Source organism: Balaenoptera physalus (genome assembly GCF_965194825.1).
Source record: "Balaenoptera physalus genome assembly, chromosome: 12".
NCBI classification, from domain to species: domain Eukaryota; kingdom Metazoa; phylum Chordata; class Mammalia; order Artiodactyla; family Balaenopteridae; genus Balaenoptera; species Balaenoptera physalus.
Window position 1 is genome coordinate 7752452 of NC_138897.1, and position 24078 is coordinate 7776529.

Here is a 24078-nt window from a genome sequence, read left to right on the forward strand (position 1 = left end):
TCATGTTATGAAATTGGGTTCTTTGGTTTCACAGTGTTTTCTCTAATTTCAACAGGTGAGGTTCACTTCACTGGGATTAGGATCGGCACTGACGACCCTTGAAACTGGCTGTGTGGCCTTAGCAAACAGTTGTCAAAACATTTCTGGTGGGCTCTGGGGAACGGTGGTGAACATTCTTCTGGACCAGTCGGAGTGTAGCATGGTACGCCGGGAGGTAGGCCTGTCTGTTTAGCCCCACCCGTTTTCCCTCAGAGACCTGTTGTGGTAGTTCTTATAAACCATACTCCCTGTTTGACACCGTGGGCTCACCACTGACCGTTGTCTCTTTGACCTGCGAAAAAACTGAAATGAAACGGTTGTAGAGAACAAAATGGTATTGATTCACAGTCAGAACAGGAGTCCTTTACTCTGAAAGATCAAAGCAGAATTCAGTGCATTTTAAATGGACGCTTCTATTTTATTACACATTGAAAAGTAGTTCACAGGAAAAGAAATTACTTTTATATGATCTCAGTGTTTAAGTTTATAAAGCTTTACTTAAGATAAGGGGCTGTCGAAATACTCTGTAGTATTTATTATATAACATGTAAGAGGAAAAGTAAATGCTGTTTTAATTCTTTCTAAATAGTTTGTTATTTTCTTTACTGCTGCTTTTATCAAAGTGATGACTGATGCAGACCATTTTAAGAACAGTAATCAAATAATGCTTAGAGGCTTGTAAAGAAAACAGCAGCTCCTGGGCCCACCATTAGCCAGTTTCCAGTTCCAAAATCCAAAGGCTGTAGTTTTCTTATTATTTGTTTTTTTTTTAATAATAATGCTTAAACTTGTAGCTTCCTCTTGATTTACCAACTTTAACGACTGTCTACTGGCTTCCAGTTAAGGTGGTTGAAAATTTCACTCCCTTTGGATCCCCTCTGTTACTCTGGTTATTCTCCCGTTATAATCTTTCACTAAATAGATAATCAGTGTTCATAATTAGTATGATTATTTAATTTGACCATCTTCAGGACCTAGGAGGTTAAGTTGGACATTTGTGGTTTGTATTTCTAGTTAGCAGTTTTTTATTGGGAGGAGCTTGTATGAGAGAGGAAGAAAGAGATGGGGAGAAAGGTGTGTGTATGATCTGTAGGAGGATAATAGAAACATGAAGTAGATTTCTTAAATGCTACCAGAACAGTTTATGGTTTACAGATCATTTTTTGGAAAGACAAAATTCTGAAATAGGAAAAAATATCTTTCCTGGTGAAGTAGTTTCCCCCACTACTATGTCATCACCTAACAGGAAGGGCAGTGGGGAGTTCTCATAATGACCTCTCAGCGTGTGCAACTGACCAGGGATATGCTTTTTTGTTATTAACTAACAGTATATTGGTGATTTCAGACATGACAACAAGATGGCAGTATTGACATTTTTTTCCTTTAATTTCAGGCTGCATTTATTTTTCAAAATCTCCTTGTAATTCCAATGCCTTCAGTAATCATAAAGGATTATACTTGGCAGGTAGGTGACTTTAAACAATTATCAACCTAGTAGATATTTGAGATTAATTGATGATAAAGTTTCAGCATATATGTGTATATATATATATATATTTATATATGTATATATTTCCTTACTGATGAAACTATACAAGCCAACAGGACCTCTTGAAAGAGAATGTAGACTTTTTTTTTATGCTTGATCAGATTTACAAATTCTTCTCTGTGGTGTTAAAAATAATTTTAAACAGAAATAATAATCACTGACATGTTTACTATGTACTAGGCACTCTTCTAGAGACATAACAAATATCAGCTTGTAATGGTTTGAGTTATGAACCATTATTATCCTCATTTTTTAGATTAAAAAAATTTAGCACAGCGGGTTTAAGTAGTTGGCCCTAAATCATACCCTTGCGCTTTCAGTCCAGGCAGTTTCTCTTTCGCACTCACTATATTGTCTCTCTAAATTAATAATAATAAACAAATTTGTTTGTAGTTAAATATGCATTGATGTTAACGCCTTTTTTTCTTTTCTGGGTTAGTACACTGAGTCATAATTTATCTTTCTTTGCTTTCTATTAGATTAATTTTTTGTATCATGTTCTGAATGACAAGTCAGTAGATAGTTTTACCTAACTTTTTTTTGTAGCCTACTGCTTTTTAGGTAATTTGGAGGATAGAAAAGTGCTCACCTGGGGCAGACGAGACATGCTTTTTTTCTACCCTAGTCTTTATCCATATGTCCTCATCCTATACGTGCATATTTATCACACTGTTGCATCTCATCCCCCAGGACCTTAGATAAGATCTAAGGTTTCTTTTTAAGTTTTCATTAGAATATATCTTTGGAGGAGTTACTGAATCTAGTTGAGCTATAGTGAGGGCAGCTTTTGGGGCAGTCATCTAGAGCCTGAATCCTGGTGGTTGTTAAGGCCTGGATCTCATTTAACTCTTGGAAGCTTCACTTTTCCAAACTTTGCAAACCCAGTTTAATGCTGCCAATTATTGAAAATCCCAGGCTGCTTTTCCACTGGCTCCTTTAATTTATTTAACATGCCTTCTGATGATGGTTGTTATTCACAGTCTGTGTGGTAATAAAACCATAGGAGACAAATTAGAAAAGAATACACAGGATTAATATTTATATTAACGGTGTAGTGGTTTTGATGCCTGTTATCCAGTAACTACATTTAAAAATGTTGTTTTTGGCTCAAATGCAAATGATCTCTACTCCCATTGTTAAAGTAGTGACACTTGTATACTATAACCTTTGTGATGTACTGCCAGTGAGTTTTTTTTTAATTATTGAAATAAATATAAAGGCAAGAGTAATAAGTTTTCTGGGTTCTATTAAAGCTCTTGGGGCATTATAATATAGAACCATGTGTAGAAGTTCACATTTTTTTCTAATAAGTTAAATAGTATACAGCTCCTTTTTGCTACTGGTGACATGCTTAGTGCAGCTTTTTGATTTTGTTATTTTCCAGTTCTTCATCACAGAATTAATTTTCTACTAAAAAAAGTTGAAAACAGTGGTTTAAGTACGCTTTTAGAGTCTTTTGCTTTACCAATGTTGGCCATAATCAAAAATATTTGAGAGCTACTCTAATCCAAAATAGTACTTGATGATGAAACTTCTACTAGTCTTAAGCAAAATTAGAAAAATCAGTCTTATTTTTTTGTGTATTTTTAATAAACTCACATTTTTTTCCTCTCTTTTTTTAAATTTGTTTTTGGTTATTATTTTTTGTTTTTAAGTGTCCTCACTTGGTAGTATAAAGTAGTTGGTAATGTAGTATATGTCCCTCAAGTTTTAAAAAGTTTAGTGGTACTTTAAATCCCAAAGTGGAAACAGCTGCTCTAGTAAGGGAGGAAGATAGTCTTCAAATATAGATAATGGAATTTTATAATCTCCAAGAAGTTCTGACCTTTGCCAGTTTACTACAACCAGAAAGAAGGTGCTACTTTTTCAGTAATTTAAAATTAAAATTGTCTTTGGTAGAACGATGAGTAATAATCTTATTCAATAAGATGTTTCATTTACTTGCCTTGGTGTACATTTTGCAGTGTTTGGGAGGATATAGCAGGAAGTAGCATTAGTATATAGAAGCTTTGTAAACATTTTATTTTGGTTGAGGTAGATATTTGATTAATAATATTTTACAAACAGAACTGCTTTTACTGCTTTGCATTTTGTTTTGGTGCCTGAAGTCTGAGTTGATGCCCTTTATACTCTTGTTCCACTGGGTGTTCTGCAGTGTTTGCTGTAAGATTATTACCTCTGTCCCAATTCTTTCCCCACACAGCCAGTCTAGATTTCTATTTCATGTTACTATCGAAATTGTACTTCTGAGTGGTAATCATTTGCATAAATAAATTATGAGTTATATAACTGGCTGGGTTTCCTTTTGTTGTTAAGTAAAGTTTAGTGCTATCTTATCAAATGTGGTAGATACTTTTTAGCTGGTTCCACTGTTTACATACCTTTGTTTTTCTTTCATTTCTGGTGTACTTTTCATGTTATAATTTACCTTTCCTTGTAATAGGGCTTAAATCTTTCCTGGAACAAGGTAAGGCATAAGTCACTTAAAACATTTTGGGGGGGTTTGAAAGGAATATTTAATTTATTAAAGTTTCAAATTTTAGAAAAATTTAGTTCTTCCTTAAGTTTTAAGATTTAGCTTATAATTTTTCTTTTTCTTATTCTATTTATAAGGCTACCAAAATTTAGCAGTGTTTTCAAAGGGCTTTTGGATAACGTTTACTTCACTTGCAAACTTTTTTTCTTTTTTTAAATTGAGGTATAGTTGATATACAATATAAGTTTCAGGTGTACAACATAGTAATTCACAGTTTTTAGAACTTATATTACATTTATAGTTATTATAAAATATTGGCTATATTCCGTGTGTTGTACAATAAAACTTTTTTTAATTTTAAAAAAGTATTTTTTAAAAATACTTTCACCAACTGCTACAATCCATCTTAATCTTCCTCTTCTCTGAAAGATACTAGCATTTAATGTCTATACCATTAAATTAGGTTCTTCTCATATATTACCTTTACTGCCTTGCATATTTCTTACTATTTAACTTAATCTTCCTAAGTGGAATGTGTATTTCAGGGCCATGTTTTTAATATTAAAAAAAAATGTTTCTCCCAGCCCCATCCACAGAGAATGGTCCTCCATCCGTCTTTGCTAATGCGTAGAAATGTGCAAATCATTTCATTTATCCCGTTAGCCTTCTTGATGTTGCTAAGTAAATAAAGTTGAAAATCAGGTCTTAATTTTTGTAGTGTAATTCCCATTTGGCTCTCCATGGATACAGAAGCGTACTGGGAGTGGGTGGTCACAAGGAGTAGGAACAGATAAAGAGCCTCTCAGCACAGGTTCCCCGGGCGCCCAGCAGCCCTAATAGGGCCCAGTTCCTGGTGCGTCGGTCATTGGTGCATCACAGATCTTTTCTATTCTGTTTTTTAAGAGCAGCGTTTATAATACTGGTCTTTCTTTGTTCAAGGCTACATTCCTCTCTTAGGGAGGGAAAGCAGAATTAGTGTCCAAGGGACCCTCAACTGTGCTGTGTTCCCAGCTGTGCAGTGTCTTGTAGACTGGTTTCCTAGAGTCCGACTTGGATTTCGTACTCCTGGATGTGGAAGATTCTGTTGCTGGGTTTAGTCTGAGAACTAATGTCACAAATCCATATCCCTGCAACTCTGACAACCAGAATGGAATCTTAGAGTTGATTATAACAAGAAATCTGTTAGATAGGGATTATCTGTGTAGTTTGTTTCAGTTCATTTCTCTAAATGTTTGTTGAGTATTTAAATGTTGGGGATTCACAGATGATCTGACTTAGTGCTCTGGGGCTTATGGCCTGTGGGGGAAGACAGTGTTCTACCAAGAGAACATCACTACAGTGTTTTATATATGATCATGGTAGCTTATGTGTACTTTTTACAATATTAAAGTTGTTCTTTCCCTTGAAAATGGTGTCACAGATTTAAATGTAAAGGTAATTTCATGCACTTAATATAATGAGATGTCAGTTTGTGGTGTAAATACACTTGTTAATGCTTTCATTCCTTTCCATGTTTGTGAGAGGAGTTGGCACATATATTTTATTTTTTAAAATTTTATTTTGAAAAAAAATTAGACTTAAAGGCAAGTTGCAGAAACAGTACAGCAGTTTTTATATCCCCTTCACCCAGATTCCCCAGATGTTATAATTTTACCATATTTGCTTTAGCTCTACCTAGTGTCTTTTTTCTGAACTATTTGAGAGTTGCAGACATATACTTCTATTTTCCCTAAATAGTTAATTGTGAGTTTCCTAAAAACAAGGACATTCACTTACAGAATCACTATTATAATTATCAAAATGTAGAAAGTATTCAAATTTTTCCAATTGTCCCACTACTGTCCTTCATAGAAAACAAACAAACAAAAAAAACAGTCAGGATCTAGGATCCAATTTAGGAATACATGTTGCATATAGCTGTCATGTCTATTTAGTTTCTTTCATCTAAAATAGTTCCTAAATCTTTAACATTTATGACCTTGGCATTTTTGAAGAGCATAACCTATTTAGTTTTTGTAGTATTCTTTAATTAGGTTTGTCTGTTTCCTCATGATTTGATTCAGGTTATGCATTTTTGGCAGAAAAGCCACAGAAGTGCTCTGTGCTTCTCATTGTATTATATCAGCAGATAGGCTGTCTCTTTGTCCCATTGCTGGTGATATTAACCTTGCTTACTTGGTTAAGGTAGAGTTGGTCTGTTTTCTCCATTGTGGACTTAAAATTTTTCCTTTTGCCAGGAGGTGCTTTGAGACTGTAAAATATCTATTTCTCATCAACTTTTATTAGTTTTAACTTCCATTTGTGATTCTTGTCTGAAGCAGTTATTACAGAATCGTTGCCAAATGATGATTTTCTAATTCCATTATTTCTTCCACATTAATTACATTTTACTGTAAGGAACAGCCTGCCTTTCTTATTTATTTATTCACTTATTTATTTACACCAGTATGGACTCAAGGATTCTTAGTATGTTTCATGGATTATGATCTCTTTCTATCATTATTTATTTAGATGTTCAAATTGTTTCAGATTTGGCTAGGAGGACTTCCTTCACGAAGACTCCTATATCCTTTTAACATGTCTTTATCAACCTTTGAGTACTTGTTTACTTTCTGGCATAGCAAGATGTTCTCGACTTTCCCAGCCCCACCCTGGAATCAGATATTTGCTCAAAGAGCCCTGATTTCTTTCAATAGAGAAGGTGTATAGAAATGAGTTCTAGATATGCTCGTTGCTCCGAGGCAGGGGTCTTTGCTTCTATACACTCTCAGTGGACATAGCTAGACTGTCTGCATATGTGTTTATATGTGTTGTAGAGAGATGGCCGACTCATTTATAGTTGTAGTATGTATCATTTTCATATTTGATGTGATAATTATCAATGCGTATTTTTCATCTTCTCATGTGTTCATCATGGATTATTATGAGTATTGATTTCACAAAATGCTAATAAGTACTTGGTGTCAGAGAAACAATACCATTTTAACTATACTCATAATTTATATGCAGTTAGGGATTTCTTATGTAATTAGGGTCATTTTTTTCAATCTCTGCATTACATTATAGCATTTAAAAAATTTGTTATGTATCAAAATAATTCCTTTTTCTTCTTGAAAATATTCTCCATTCTTCTTACATGTAATTTTGTTTTGCTTCTAGTTCCTTTTGAATCATAGCTAATGGGTATGTTAGTACTGTGACACTAGTAGTAAAATGTTTTAAATGTAATATTGTAGCTTATTGCATCCTTGAGAACAATATTTTTAAATTAATCGGAGTGTTCTATGACATAATTGCTGTTTTCTTTGCAAACTTATTTGTTATGGCTCCTGGTGATTTGAAGAGTTTTCTTTCTTTGCATACTGTCCTTCTTAGCTCTCCCTGGCAATTTTGCAGATGATCTGGCAGCCTGAGCACTCACCTGAGGGCAAGGCTGGTAAGGATATAGATGTCCTGAGACAGAGCAATCAGACTGTGCTGATTTCCCCATTTTACCAGAAGACAGCCCCATCAATTACTGATGAACCTATGGAGCGAAGCCTAGTACATGCGTGAAAGGCTTCGTTGTTCCGGCCCTTGTACATTAGTCATGTGTGGAAAGCCTGAGCCACACCATCTTTTGCGCTTATGCTGGACTTGGCTTCACTGCTGTGATTAAAGCTCTGTTGATAATGTGCCATTGCTACTAGGAAGCTCTGGCACGTGGAGATTGGGGATTCAGGCTAAATGCTTAGCTAAAATAAATCAAATAAAAAATAAATAATGGTTATGTAATATGTACATATTCCAGATCATCTGGTTTTGTTTGAGAAGTTTAAAAATATTTTGAGTGAAATGTATGAATTTTTAGAAGAAATTATTTTTTTCAAGTAATGAATATATATGGTTAAAAAAGCTAATAGAGCTTATAATGAAATTCTTTACCCTCTTTATTCACAGAGACAGCTTTACCTCCTACTGATTTTAATTCTTCAGGTAGTTACCTTCCTGTCTCTAAATAGTGTGTTTGCAGTAATACAGTATGTTTGTTCCTTTACTGTGTCAATACATAGGATTTAGCTCACTTAAACAATGTCCTGCCAATATAGTTCTGTTACTGGTCTTAGTTTCTCCCCTGGTCACCCCTGCTGTTTCTCGTCTCCTTACCTATGGGTCATAGCTCTTGCCCGCCCCCATTTAGAAGGTAAGATATGGCTAAGTTGTTCCTTTTATCGGTATCTCGTCCCCCACTTCTACTGCCAATCTTTGCCAGTCTTATCTCTACTTTTACTTTGTGAAGGCTAATTACGGTTAGATTCTCTTCTACAGCCCCCTTATATCTATAAGTTGATTCTAAAAAGTGAAAACTAGTAATTTGCTACAGAGCCATTATTTGTTGGGCTGTGGTTACACTTCCTTATCTATGCTTCCAGGGCTATGACCCCTCTGGCACTCAGAGGAAAACTTTCCTGGTATTTGTGTGTGTGTGTGTGATTTTAAAACTTGATTTGGGCGTTGGGTGATTTTTTTGCCCTTGGAGTTTCTGTTAATTTTTTTTCTTGCACTGTGAGTCCGCATCGTAGCTCAAGTTTTTCTAAGCTCCTAATCATCCTTTCTCTCCAGTTAGAATCCCCTTTCCTAGTAATCATCCTCAGGATAATTGTATTCCTACCTAAAAACAAGTGCATGAGTGACAGACTTCTGAGTTCTTGTTTGTTTGAAAATGTATTCAAATTGCACTGGATTGATAGTTTTGGCTACTAGGTATTAGGCTGAAATCATTCCTCATAAGAATTTTGCTCCACTGTCTTCCTAACATCTCATGCTACGGATGAGAAGTTGGATACCCATCTGATTCTTTTTTTTTTTTTTAAGTTTTAACATTTTTATTTATATACAGAGAGTATTGTTTCTGAGGAAAGTAGATATGCTTGATGACCCACTCAAGAAGTTCACACTTAGTTCAACTTAATGAAGCCGATGTCCTCCGCATACTGGCGGCACATATTGAGGCCATATTTCTGGATCAGACCGTGCCGGTTCAAGCAAACGCAGCAAGAGTGAGAACCCTGGCCGAATTTTCTCAGATGGCTCCTGTAGAGCTGCTGGTGACCCATATTGCTTTCTTGGCTGCAACGAGGCAAAACGAAAAGAGGGAGCGCATGCAGGCACTCTTCAGGATTTTTCCATCTGATTCTTTTTACCTCTTTATGGATGACTTTTTCTTTTACTATTTTCACTTTGTCTTTAATGTTCTAGAATTTTATGATTCTATGTCTTTTTTTCATTTCTCTTGCTTGATATTTAATAAGCTCCTTAATTTGGAGACATAGATGTTCTATTTCTTTTGGCTCTGACAATTTTTTTTCGTATTTATTTATTTTAAAAATGACTTTTCCTTTTTCTTTATTTTTCCAGAAATTATATGAGTCTTATATTAGGCCTCTTGAATTAATTTTCTGCTCCTTATCTTTTCTGTCTCCTGGTCTTTAAATTCTGGGATATTAATTTTTTTGTTCATATCAGAATTAGTTTAATTTTTTCAGTCTTGGTAGGCCAAATATTTTTCCCTGTGACTTATAGGCAAAGAAAAAAAATCAGGTTCTAAACTTTACTAGGTGGGTTTAAATTTATGTCTTTTATGACTTCTTTTGTTATCTTTATTTTCTAAATCTTTTTTCTTTTTATGTTAGTAAGAACTAGAGAAAACAATGAATTTTTAAAATATATTAATTAAAGGGTAAATATTATGTCAATTATATACCATGATAATTACCATGATAATTATACATATTTATAGAATAACTACTATAGTTCTACATCATATTTACATGTGTAATTTCTCACTTTGAAAATATTTATAACTAAAGAAAAGTTGGATTTTAGAAGACAATGGGTTTGTAACACTTCTCCTTCTAGCACATGGTGAAACCGTCAGCCTCAGTGGGCCTTTACCGAATAAAGAATCAGCATATTTCAGAACTCTTGAGGAACTTGTTTTCAGCATTTATACAGTTTATGTTCCTTCATCTATTTTTGTCTAAACCTTTGTTAATTTGGACTGTGGCTGTTAACTCATCAAGGAAACAATTATATAGACACAATTTTGCACAAGAAAAAATTTTGAATAATTTTATATAATATGTATAATAAAATATTTGAAAATTATTCTTAGTATTATTATGAAATAAATTAAAAAATAGTGTTTGTGGTACTTTAATAATTTTATTTTATTGATTTATTGGGGTTTGTTACATAGCTGCAATTAAGCTAGTAACCTTTGCTGAATTATTTTTAATTCTCATCTTGGTTGTTGATCCTTCCTGGAATCAATATAATGAGGACTTTAATTTGTGATGTTAAGCAACTATTGCAGATCTCATGTGTGCTTTTTACATTTATGAATGCTATAAGTTGCTTAAAAGATAGAACATTTTGAAGCTGTGAATGTTAGGATTGGCTCTGTGGCTTCGGATGAATTACTTCGTCCTAGATATTTAAATAAAGTAATGCACAAAAGGGCCGCATTGCCTGAAATGTGTACCTGGTTCACAAACGGGAGCCACGTGACCCTGTTCATGTACTCCTCTCTGTTTCGCCTGCCGCTTCTCAAGCTCCGGATTTAGAGTTACACGGTGACCAGCGTCTGTGACTGCTCATTAGATAGTCTTGTTTCTTCTTGGACAAGTAAATTGCTCTATTTGTAGAGAGTAAAGCTCACAGTGTTGGGTAGGTTTATTAGAATACAACAATAACAAATTCATAACAAAAAGTATTTAATATTGAAGTAAGACATTTAATTTTAATAATAGTCTTAAAGAGAAGGGCTAATGGAAATAATCTTCTTAATGTAATTATATCTTTAACTGTAATTATACATTTAACTATTACTTTATCTTCCTGGATAGTAAGTTTTAATATCCATCTTTCCTTGGTGATCAGGAGGCATGAGAGAAGGGACACGTACGCAAATTTCAGCTAACAGTAAACTTTGAATAGGCTTTGACCAGACCTTTCCTGTTGGCACTTAGATTTCGATTTTCTGTCTTTTATTTTTCTCTCTATTATGGTCTGTTTGAAAAGTCTTAACTATATTGATTATCATTTTCCAAAAAATAGAAATATTTATAAACTAATGATGTGATTATTTGCATACTTTAAACCGATCCTTTGCATGCTTTTAACAGATTGCTTGATTTTTGCCATTTGGATATTCCAGGAAAAGTAGTGAGTGGCAGTGCAAAAAATTATTTGAAAAAAAGTGCAAAGAGATTAAAATTTTGCAATGGCAGATCCTTCTCAGCCTCCTGCTGGAAGGTGTGTGTGTGTGTGTGTTTGCATGCATGCATGCATGTGAAATTCCCTTGGAAGAAGGGTTAATTCAGTGAGAAGTAAAGTGGCAAACAGATTTTACTGTGGATATCAGTGAGCCTTTTCATTCTATCTAGTTTATTGATAGGTACAAAAATAATTTTGAACATAATTATTTGGACCATGTTATTTCAGATATTTTAATACAAATCATTTCATTGTTCTGTGTAGGTTGCAAAATACTGCTTTTACTGTATCTGTGGCTCAAGTATATAATTACTTGGTTAAAGCTGTGCCATTTCATAGAACCACGTTAAGCTAAGTGGCCTCTCAAGAGAGAGACTTAGATCAGCCTTCTGCCTTCAGTGGATTTTTAGGCAGCAGAGACCTGGAGTCCTGTGAAATTCTCTGCCCGGGTCAGGCTGGTGTACATGTGGAAAGACAGAGGCAGGTGAAAGGAGAATGATCGCATCTGGGACCCATTTGTTTCGTTGAGGGGAACGTGGGGAGATGTGGGTCTTTTTGAAGATGTTAAGTGATAAATCACTGTCTCTCTCTCCCTCTTTTCCTACAGGGCCCCTGTGTCCATGATGAGGACTCTGGCCTGTCGCTCGTAGGAAAACCTGCCCTTCAGGCTCTTTTGTACCACTGCCATTTTTATGAACATTTGAATCAGATGGTAAAACATTGTTACCTGGGACGGTATATGTTTGATCCGAATTGTTCTGCTCTTCATGGAACTCCTGAAGGCAATGATTTAAATGGTAAGTATATTATATTTATATTTTTAATAACATGTAACATTTCTTAAACTGTTAAAAACCTATGTGTTTGTTACAAAATATTTGAAAAATAATGAAAAGTATACAGGAAAACATTCATCTCTAGTCCCACTACCCAGAGGTTGCCTTTGTTACCTTACAGTGTATTTCCTTCCAGTCTTCTTTCTCTGTATAGCTTTTGTTTATTTTACATAATTGTGTTCATATCTTATGTACATTTTTGTATTTCCTCCTTTCACTAAACATTGCCTAAGCATTTTTCTATGTTATAAATTTTCATGGAAACCGTTTTTGACATCTTACTAATGTTTCATAAGTTATTTCATGCCCTTCAGTAAAATTTTATAGTTTTTTCCTCTATTAATGTCTTAAATTTTTGGAAGTTTCTTCCCAGACAATCAAGAATGAGACCTTTCCTACTAAATTTTCTAATTTGTTTTGCTAATATATTGAAAAGCTATTTGTTTTTTGGAATGTTACTCATTTATCAAAATATATGCTGAAATCTTTTAATTTCTACTTGTTTGTAGATTCTCTTGGATTTCCTAAGTATAAGATCTTAGCGCATATAAATGATAATTATGTCTCATAATAATAAATGATAATTTAATAGTAAGAATAAAAATAATTTTAAGATAAAAATAAATATAAAATAATAAAAATTTAAAAATTTTTAAAATTTTAAAGTAATGTTAAAAAATCTTGGCATAATTTCCCACAGAAAAGATACAAGAATAGAACAAAGAATTCCCAAATGTTAACATTTTACTATATTTGCCCTCCTACACCATGTGTATGTATGTGCGTATAAGTGAAATATATTTATTTATATGCATATATACATATATATATATTGTTTCTGAGCCATTTAAGAGTAAACTGCAAACATGAAGTTCCCTTACCCTGAAATACTTAAATGTAAATTTCTAGTTCACTTTTCTGCTCGCTTCTTGGAGGCATTGAGAGGAGAATGACATTTGATGCAGTTCTTGAACATTCTAAACAAATGTCCCTGTGAGGAAAGTGACCGCTTTAATTGTTTGCATTTCTCTGTATCTGTGTTACCGGAAGCATGGCCCTTGAACCAGCAGCACTGACATCTGCTTCCAGCTTGTTAGAAATGCAGATATACGCCACCCCCGACCTTGACTTGGGGAATGGAATCTCTGGGAATAGGACTCAGGAAACCACTTTAACAAACCCTTTATGATTCTTCTGCGCTTTGAAGTTTGAGAGCTGGTGCTCTTGCTAAATTGTGTTAGATTAAGCTAAAGCACAGTCAACTAATTGTTTTAAATTTTTTTGTGAAACATGATGTATATATAAATTAATTAAGAATAATAAAAATTAGGCACACTTCTTTCACACTTCTTTAGTTCTGGATTGGTTTCATGTAAGGAGTATTCTTTCTGTTAATCGTTACAGTGCCCAGAAGACTATTCACGTTGACAGTTTTCTTGTTGTCACAGGTTTAGATGACTCATTCAAGTTTTGGAGGGCTCCATCTCGGATGTCCAGTCAAGATCGAGATCCAAGTTCTCTCTCCACTTTGGAAACAATGGTACTTCCAAAGAACGCATAAGTGCTGCATTTTGAATTTCTGAAAAAATTTGAATTTACATAGTGGAGGGATAAGAATGGATGTGAAGTATAAGGTTATGACCATAACAACTGTAATTTATTTGAAGTGCCATCTCTTGCAGAACTAGTGTCTGTCTTGCTCAAATAAGTGCACTGAATATCCTTTTAGATGAATTTTCAACCTCTTTCCTGCCTTTTTTGATAGAACCGGAAGTTCAAAAGTTTTAAAATGTTTATCAGTAGTAGTAGAAAAAGAGAACAGATCCCATATGATTAGTAATGCTTGATTACTCTGAAATTTTGCTTAAGGACAAGGCAGTTTGAAGAATGTTGATCCATTCAGATGATTCCAGTGTGGTACTAATGATTTTAAACACATTTCTAAATGCTTTCATCAAATAGAAGCTTGTCTTGATTATCTGAAATACCTGAAATTTATGTACACCTGCCTGCCTTTCTTCCTTTTTTTTTTTTTTTATTTATAAGGTGCTTTGTTCTAAAAAGTTTGAGACACTAAGTATTTCTAAATAATGACATGCTAGGTTTCATTTGTTTTATAAGCATACAAAATCATTCTCAACCGGAAAACATTGCAATGTATTTTTGGAACAATATACGGTGTTGTAGGACCTATTAGGAAGGCAAAGCCTTGAGACCACTGCTTCCAGGAGCAAAAATAATATAAGAATTAAATAATTATACAGGCATTAATAAGATTCACCTCCTACAGTTTCTCAAGAGACTGGTACTTTTTGCTAAGTTTTAAGAGACTTTTTTTTTTTCCCCTAGACTCAGAAGAGTTTATGTTTAGTGCTAAATTGAACCTTTATTTAGAAAAATAGAATAATTACTCCAATTCCACTAGATGTCATGCTTTCTTTTGCAAGCTAGAAATAGTGTGTATCTTTGTCTCAATAAGAGAAATAATGACATAATTCAATGCTAAAGGGAATTGTATTAATTGGTTATTTAGTTCACAGAAGTACAGCGTTAATATGTGCTTAAAAATAATTCTTTTTAGGTTACCCTGTTTGTTTAAAGGGCTGTAGACTAACTTTGAAATCTTTGTACATTCTTCAGTTCTTTGCTTATAGTAGGTATGCAGTAAATAGTAATTGCTCTAAATAACTTTGAGTTAGCTATTTTGTAGATATCAAGTTACATTTTTCTTTTAATTAATTAATTTATTTTTGGCTGTGTTGGGTCTTTGTTGCTGTGCGCGGGCTTTCTCTAGTTGCGGCGAGCGGGGGCTACCCTTCGTTGCAGTGTCTTATGTAAGATTTACCTTCTTGTAGCTTCTCAAAAGACTAGTATTACCTGTTAGAATTTTTACAGTCAACTTTTTTCTTTCTTTCTTTTTTGGTTTCCAAACAGAAGAGTTTTGGTATTGGTGAATTACTCACCGAATTCGTGACTTTTATTCACAAAAATTAATCTAATTACCCCAATTCTACGAATTGTCATATTTTCCTTACCATATAAGATATACTGTGTATCTTTTTTCCAGCAGGAGACAAATATGGAGAGTTTATTCATTATACCATTACTTTATTTATTTCTTTCTTTATTTTTGGCTGCGTTGGGTCTTTGTTGCTGTGCGCGGGCTTTCCCTGGTTGCGGCGAGCGGGGGTACTCTTCATCGTGGTGTGCAGGCTTCTCATTGCAGTGGCTTTTCTTATTGCGGAGCATGGGCTCTAGGCACACAGGCTTCAGTAGTTGTGGCGCTCGGGCTTAGTGGTTGTGGCTTGCAGGCCCAGTAGTTGTGGCTCACGGGCTTTAGAGTGCAGGCTCTGTAGTTGTGGCACATGGGCATAGTTGCTCCACGGCATGTGGGATCTTCCCAGACCAGGGATCAAACCTGTGTCGCCTGCATTGGCAGGTGGATTCTTAACCACTGCGCCACCAGGGAAGTCCTTATACCAGTATTACTTTAAACCTAAACTGTCAGTACCCAGACCAACTAACGCTTTCTCAGGTATAAGAAAATGTTGAAGTTACGAATTGAGGTATCAGTTGAGTGGATGTAAATCTTGCTAATGGGTTTACCTGGTTATTTATATCATTCATTTGTATGTCTCCCAGAATTGAGAAAAGATACAGTTTGTTGATTGGTTTGTTTTTCCACTTTGTCTTTCTGGGGAAAGCACTGCCTTTTGCTATGGGTCCTGTCGTCATCCAGTGTGCTGCTGCTGGGTCACTATCCTTTCTGTGCTGTTAGTGCCACATTAGGGACTGTAATGGTGTTATCTAATGAATATGAGTTTAGTTGATTGCGACTTGTATGTTCTGTAAATTATAGGTAGAGTAAGGAGTGTCATTGTTACCTTGGGGGTGTTGCCCTGGTAAATAAATGCCTTTTCAGAGATGGCTTCCCTCAACTCAGTGTCTCCTTCCCCAGGGGAGGAGAGGTCAGGTATCAGTTGTTTTTCCTCCTGAAATCACATTTCTACTTCTCAGAAATACCCGAACTAGATAGGTGTTTATGCCTAGGACAAACCAGTTTGTAGCAACAGCTTTAAGAACAAAATGTGATCTTTTCTGCTGCTCTTGAGCAGAATTATGTCTGTATTTTTAAAAATCTGTTTTATCAATTATCAAAAAAAAGGAAATGTGGGTCGTTTGCTTTTGAGCTTTTCTTTGTGAAATATGTGATTCTTTCAAACTTCCTGGAGCACTAATTTAAGGAAAACTGATTTTACTTTAAGTTTATTTAAACATTTATAGAGAAATTTTACTCATGGGTCCTCTTAGTCTTTAAAAAACTGAAAATCATTTTACTATTTTACAGAAGAAGAGATTAAGGCATGGAATGAATAAGCGTCTTGTGTAAGGTTCCAGCACTGCTAACTGGTGGAACGTTATTTGAATCCAGAAGTGTGTTTGGCTCTAGAGCCCAGGTCGTTGGCCATGATGTTTTGCTCCTTCACTACAAAGCAAGATATGATCAGTGCCAAAATAGATGTTACAGTCAGGGTGCAGTGAGCTTAGATTAGAAGGAATGTTGAAATAGGGAGTGATTTTGTGTAAGAAGTGGCAATTGAAATGGGCTTGAAAGGATCAATCCCTTTTTTATATTATGTATACATTTTCAAGGAACTAAAAAGATACTCAAATATGTCTTAGAATTCAGTACCCACTTATGAGGTTTGAAAGTCTACTTGAGAACATAAAGCGTAATTAGGAAATAGCTGAATGCCAAGCTGTGTGGTACTGAATGCCTTAGATATTCAGAAGATGCAAGATGGGGTTGTTTTGAGGGTGGGAAGAAGGCTGAAGTTTGATTCCTGGTGTAACCAGGTGGGGTTAGCCAGGAGAGCTGAGTCCGGTTTTGGATTTGAAGAGATAAGAGATAACAGCTGTAAAGATATAAAGACATTTCAGCAAAGTAAAATGTCGTGAAGCATTACAAAGGACATTAGAGAAAGATGAATTGACATTTGTTTGATGGTGGTTAAAAGTTATTTTATAGAACAGGATGACAACACGTTTATGTATTGATGTGTATTATTAAATATAATCAAATGAGCGTCCGTTGAAGATTATTTTCAAGCAAGCAGGATTTGAGCATAGTACTAGAGCAAGTCAGCTTAATACTTTTTTACCTTTATTTATTAAAATAGTAATATGTTGACATAGCAAATTTTAAAAATATAGATAGGCTAGTAGAAATATAAATCACCCCTAATCAATTTTTAAAACACAGTATATTGCTATAGAAAGAAGTTCTTGTGTTTTCTCAGCCATATGGGGTAAGTTATAATGCAACTATTAGATGCTTTCTAAAATCATATTTTCAAAATTTGTGTATCCCTTCCTTGGACTATACGGAGGAAAATCATGGCGTTTATTAATGCCTGACCTTGGTCACGAATGGCAACTTAGCGTTCTAATGAGGCAGGTATTTAGTGGCCCTCAGAAGCTCTCTTTTCCTGCAGTGAATGCTATCTCTGTTTTCATCAGTAGTGAGGACTGCTTGAGTGTTTGCCAACTGAAAGGATGTTCAGTGAAAAGATAAAGGATTCCGGCATCCTTGTCCTCTTAAATTTTCTTGTGTAACCAAGGGAGCCTGTGGCAGGAGCCAGGCTCGTTCATCAGCTCCTGCACGGTTGTGATGCCAGTCTCCGTGTGTGCTTGTTGCTTCACACGCTAAAAGTTATCTGGATGTCTACTGACAGGAACTGGTTTTTTTTTAAAACACATCTCTTATAACCGATTGTAGGTAAATATAATTTTTAAAATGTCTTTAGGTCTTTTTCCCTGTTATGTAGATCTAATGTTATATCAAATAAGGCATTTTATACATGCTTATTTATGAGTGATTTATTTAGACTGAGATTTATCCAGCCTTCATTTTTAGATGACTTTATGTGCTTAGCTTACTTTTTTGGCTACAGCTTCTGTCACTTATTTCTTATTACTGTAATGTCATACTTGAAGTGGTGAGAGGCGATTGAGGTCTTAAGTTGAAAGAGGGAATTTTAAAAACTATGTATTAATTTCGTGTGCCATTTTCTTCAAATTTATATCCTCTTTACTATCAGAAACTGCAAATGAAAATAACCTTGGGTTTTGTTTTCATCCTGTTATATCAAGTCTAAGGTACCTACTTTAAGCGTTAGAATAGATATGTAATCAATATGCAAATATCGTGAGCTGTACAGTATCTGGGTTTGCGGTAGGGTTGATTCATAAGTTCTGTTGACAGCTTACCTGTGTGCATGCACGGACCTGGAGCTTATCCAAGTATGGAAAGTTCGTGCTGTCTCAGAGAAAAGAAAATTGATGGGAAGATACAGTATTTTCCACATATGAGGTACTTGACATCAGTTTGGGCTTTTTCAGTTTTAAGGCTTTTACAGGCTGCCCATTGGTAAACCTGTGCGTGAAATTGTGTTTGTTTTCTACAGAATTTCTGTTATGTTTAATGTTTCCAAAAAATGTATTCTGAAGAACAATGTCAGATATTGCCTAATTTTTAAAAACAGTTCAGTTGTGACATGGGGAGAGGTAGAGAACAATCTTTTAATACTTCTCCGGATTCTTTTAGAGGCACTATTACAATTTGTGTGTGCCATTTGAAACTTTAAAAAACTCTTTTATTATGAATTAAGAAGTGCAAAATATCTCAAAGGACACAACAAATTATCAAGTAGGATTTTTTTTTTAGCCTTTCAACATTTGAGCGTAAGTGAGAATAGGCTTTTATCAGGACCTTAAAATCTAGATGGGCTTCAAATCAAAACTTTGCTCCTTTGAGTTACTGATTTATATAAACTGTAACAGGTCCTATAAGAAGAAGTAGAAAATGCCATTCAAAAGACTGTTTTAACTTTCAAGATACGTAGTGTTTTCCAGTTATACGAACTAGTGTACTTTTGTAATAAACCTTTTTGTTCGAGGATATCTTGTATATATATTGCTCGTGTTTCATTTTCCAATTAGCAATGTTAATGAATGACTGTTCGAGTACAGAATGATTTTCTTTACTGATCCCTAGGTGGCAGCTTCGTCGGCAAGTGCTGAATTTCAGCCGCTAGTGCTCTGCACGGCGCCTCTCCCTGAAGCCTCACATGACCCGTTTGTGGCTCAAGGTATCCTTTTAGGAAGACATTCTACTTTCAAAAATAAAAATGATAAGTTGGTCCAGGCAGATATGTTGAAAGTAAATGTTTGGATAAGAACCAAATTAAATAAGTCACAGAACAAACTGTCTAGATAAGAACAAAATGAAATATCACAGAACATGATAGAATAAATAGATCAGAAATTAACAAAACAAATACTCTTAACTAATAAATGGGAATTTGGCCATCAAATAAATAGTCTGATTGCCATATGGTTTCCTATTAGATAAGAATAGATATTTGGTGTTTGAATCGAGGAACTAATGAATATTAATTAGCTTCATTTTTTTTCCCTTTTGTGAAAACACCTCAATTTACCACAGTAATCCACTTGAAAGTGATGCGAATGGGGTCATAAGTATTTTGCAGAGCCTATGCTTTCATTTTAAAGCACACAAAGTGTTTTGAGTCTTTATTTTGTTAGAAATGCGTGATGAGTAGCCTAGGATTTATTTTTATTAATGACAATATATCGATTTTAGTCTTTGTGTTAGGCACTGCCTCCAACTCTATTATGCTTTACGCTTTATATATTCATATAGATTACAACCTAACTTTTGTTTCTTCTAAGACAGTAGATAGACCTTTATTCAGTAGCATTAAATTCCTAACCTATATGGAATATACTACCTAAAAAAAAGGTAATTTTAAGCACTGAAATATAAGCATGTGCAGAGAAAATGCTTTCTAAAACTTTAGAGATACTGGCTTAAGTAAGATTTTACTCTGAATTTTCATTACAGTGTTTGTTCCATAACTTCCTAAACAATGTCTCGTTTTGGTTGTTAGTAATTTATGTTAACAATATACAAAAGAGTATAATTATAGAAAGTACTCATTTGATCCTCTTAAGAACAAAAGGAGCAAACTCAGGTTGTTTTAAGTGGCTAAGGACACAGAGCATGAAATGCAATTTGATAATGAATTTCATGAATATTTATTTCTAGGAGTGTGTTACGTTACTATTTTTTAAACAGCTTTATTGAGATATAATTCACATTCATACAGTTCACCCATTTTAAGTGTACAATTCATTGTTTTTTAATATATTCACAGAGTTGTGCAATCATTACCACAGTGAGTTTTAGAACATTTTCATCACCCCAAAAAGAAACCTTGTTCCCATGAGCAATCAATCACTCCTGATCTCCCCCATTCTCCCCAGCCCGAGGCAATCACTAATCTACTTTCCCTCTTTATAGATTTGCCTGTTTTGGACATTTCATAAAAATGGAATCAAACAATATGTGTTCTTTTGTGTCTGGCTTCTTTCACTCAGCATAATATTTTTAAGATTCATCTGTGTCATAGTCTGTATCAGTGATTCATTTTTTATTACTGAATGATATTCCAACATATGGATATACTATATGGATATATATGGATATATGGATATACTGCATTTCATTTATCCATTCAATCCGTTGATGGACATTTGGATTTTATCCACTTTTTGGCTTTTATGAATAATAATGCTACAAACAGTCATACAGGTTTTTATGTGAACATACAGTTGTGTGGTTTTTGTTTGTTTTTTGGTTTCATTATTCTTGGCTTGGATTTATTTTCAAGGATTGTGCTTAGAATATATATTCATGCACAGTTTTACTGGTTGCCAATTACTTCAATGTATGTATTTGACAAAAAAGTATTTTACTCCTTTTTGTTGAATCTGCCAATGAACCTTTGAATAGTACTGGAAAGCATTAAATATATTTTGTCAGTGAGCCTTAAGACTAAAGCAATTTTGTTGTTACATATCTTTCTAAATTCCGTCTCTTTAAAATAGTTAGTGTTAAGATAAAATTTTTTTAGTGATAATGAGATTATAGTTCCCTCAGCTGGAATTCTCAGTGAAGGATTTCTCCATGAAGCTGGTCTGTCCTTTTATTTCTTGTTATGTTAATTCTTGATTAACCAGGGAATTACTATGCACCAAAGCAATTTAGAGCAGGATGACGAGAATTTTCCCTATCATGTACATTAGGGCCACTTTAGATGTCCAACTTCTCATTTTTAAGTTTAGTTTCTAACTTTTGTAAAAGAAAAATCCTTTTATGTTTTAAGAAAGCCTTTAACAGAGTCTCATGATCTATAAGTGTACATTTGATCTACAAAGTTGAAAAGAATCATTACAAAATAAAAATCTTAGTATATTTGAGTATTACAAATATAAATAACTGAGATAGTTCTCTCCAGATAAAACATTAATTTTTTTTAATATATTGAATGAGTTTGAATTTCTTAAATGTTAAGCCCTTCCTATTTTATTGGTATTCTTTTCTTCTGTATGCTGCCCTAGAAGTGCTGAAGACATGTAATACATCTTTTGTGAATATATAAAATTTTCCCTTAAAAGCATTTGCACTATTTCTGTGGAATTCCCTAAATTTAATTTTCCCAATTTAGTTTAAAATATCAAATCTGTCTTGACAGTATATAGTCCCAAAGTGCCTCCTCCAAGGAATTAGTTAATTACAAAGGGAAATATTATAACTTTATAATGGAGAAACCTAGTAGACACCACCTTAATCCACCAATGGCCAAAGTTAACACCACCCGTAATGGGACAAATAGGAATCATGTTTCTCCTGATATAATGTCCTGAAGATCTAATGACGAGGCAACATCAAACATCAGACACTCTACAAGGGAACTAGCTTGTGTTCCACACAAAATGTCCAGGTCCTGAAAAACAAAGCAAGACTGAGGAACCCTTCCAGTTCAAAACCCAGAGACATGAGAACTAAATGCAAAGCAGATCTCGAATTGGATCAAAACAAGAAAAAGAACTTTTTCCTTTTGCTGTAAAAGATGTTGGTGGGACAGTATGCAAAATTTGGAAAAGGTCTATGGATTAGATAGTACCACTACATCAATGTTAATTTCCTGGTTTTGATCATTGTACTGTGGTTATAAAAGACAAAGTCCTGTTTTTAGGAAGTTAACTTAGGATTAAAGGGGTATTTGTGTGCAGCTCACGAACAGTTCATAAGAAGCTAGGTAGGTAGATAAAATGTGGTAAAATACTAATATTTAGGGATCTGGGTAAAGGTATACTGGGAATTTTTGTACTCTTGTACTTTTCTGTAAGTTTGATTTATTCAAAATATAACGTTTCTTTAAAAAAGAAATAAGAAACGAAGGTCATGAGGGAATCTTGAGGCCGATTAAGCTTTCTTGTTAGCAGTACCCTGCTGAGTCTTCTAGGAAAGTTCCCTCATATCTTCAGTTCTAAAATCCAGAATGTCTGAAAACGGAAAGTTTTCTCAGAACACAGGTGGCAGTAAAACTTGCCCGTGCCTGCATACAGTTGGCTGCAAAATCTGACCAATTCTAGTTTGAGGTTGTATTTGCTTATGTATTCATCCTGCTTGCTGTGATTATGTGTCTGCTACATTGCAGAAATATTTATTTCCTTATGGGGTGATGCCCAAGATTCCACTGGAAGTGTTAATTAATATATGGTACGCATACCTTATTACTTTTCTAAAATCTAAAAATATTCTGAATTCTGAAACACTTCTGACCCCTAGAGTTTCAAAAAAAGGATTGTGGAGCATCGGTTTGTGCCCCAGTGTCTGAGTGCTTGGGACACAAAACCATGCCCTGCCCTTCTTGTCTTGGCTAGTACACTGTCACCCAAGGTAGGCACACACACCCTTGTGTACATGCATGTACACACACACACACACACACACACACACACACACTCTGGAGGAGTTGGACGTCTGACTCCCTGGCCTCAGGGTTGAGGTGTGTTGAGCAGTTAAGGGAATTTCCCAGCCACCTCTTCTTTGGCAATTTTAGGAAGTTTCCTCTGATTATCAGAACTTGTGAATATTGTACATAACCACAAGGTAAACAAAATGGTGATAATTTTCACACTTATTTCAATAATAGGTCAGCATGAAACTGCATCTCCACGGCTTCCTCATGATTCATCCCTTTCTGCTCCTCTGCCCAGACAGTGTGTTTTTGTCACTCCGCCTCTTCTTTCCGCGATGTGCAGCCTCCTAGACAGCCTCTTGGCAACGACTCCAGGCGACACTGCAAATGCTTTTCGACAAGCTCGTCTCATAGAGCTTCTTTGTAGGTAAGAGATAAATACTCCCAGAGAGGCGTGTAGACTGCAGGCTTTTGCTTTTGCCAGAATTGTCTCGACAGTTTTTATTTTAGATCTGTTAAAGCACTTGGATGGGTTTGTTATGTTGACTGTTAAGCTTCACTAGCTCCCCGTCCTGATGTTTTTTAAACTCTGAAGTTCTGAAACCTTATTTGTCCTCTGCCACATTCAAGGAATATGATGCAAGTCTCCTTGGTCATTCAGAATGGAAGAAGGAGTTTTGGGGTTCATCTCCCTAGCAGTCATATCAGAGTAACATCCTTGGTTTGAAAAGTCATTTTTAAAGTTCATTTGGAGTTATTTAGTTATGGGAGCCTGAGAGTTTTATTAGAAAGTAGTCTGATAAAATTTAGGGAAATCATGATTTGGTTCTTCCATTTATCTAATATTAATCAGTGTCTGACATAACTTTTTCTGATTTTCTGATTGGCTATATGGTATAGTTAAAAAGGCCAAGGATATTGAATTCCGTCCGACTTAATTCCTAATTAGAGTTCATTCTCTCACTAGTGTTGCAGCCTTGGGAAAGTAACTTTAATCTCTGAAGTGTCATTAATAACACCTAGTTAATGGGGTTACTGTTAGGATTAAAAGTGTTGTTGTCTAGGGTA

The 24078-nt window shown here is 34.7% G+C and overlaps 1 protein-coding gene and 1 pseudogene across 9 annotated transcripts in view; one reads left to right on the forward strand and one right to left on the reverse strand.

Annotated features, from left to right (window-relative positions):
- Positions 1–24078, forward strand: part of RTTN (rotatin) — a 178148-nt gene that overhangs the window by 74694 nt on the left and 79376 nt on the right. For 7 of the 8 annotated variants that reach the window (XR_014251465.1, XM_082415873.1, XM_082415874.1 and 4 more), the window contains 6 exons: positions 56–214; positions 1433–1504; positions 11929–12118; positions 13606–13697; positions 19215–19308; positions 23245–23437. Coding sequence is in view for 7 of the 8 variants with exons in the window: in XM_082415873.1 (XP_082271999.1) it covers positions 56–214; positions 1433–1504; positions 11929–12118; positions 13606–13697; positions 19215–19308; positions 23245–23437 (800 nt within the window). In the remaining variant the exon portion in view is untranslated. The remainder of the gene's footprint in view (positions 1–55; positions 215–1432; positions 1505–11928; positions 12119–13605; positions 13698–19214; positions 19309–23244; positions 23438–24078) is intronic. The other variant, XM_082415876.1, reaches the window with a different exon arrangement.
- Positions 8899–11578, reverse strand: LOC309639114 (small ribosomal subunit protein uS14 pseudogene; annotated as a pseudogene). Its single transcript has one exon. The product of its transcript is annotated as a small ribosomal subunit protein uS14 pseudogene (transcript).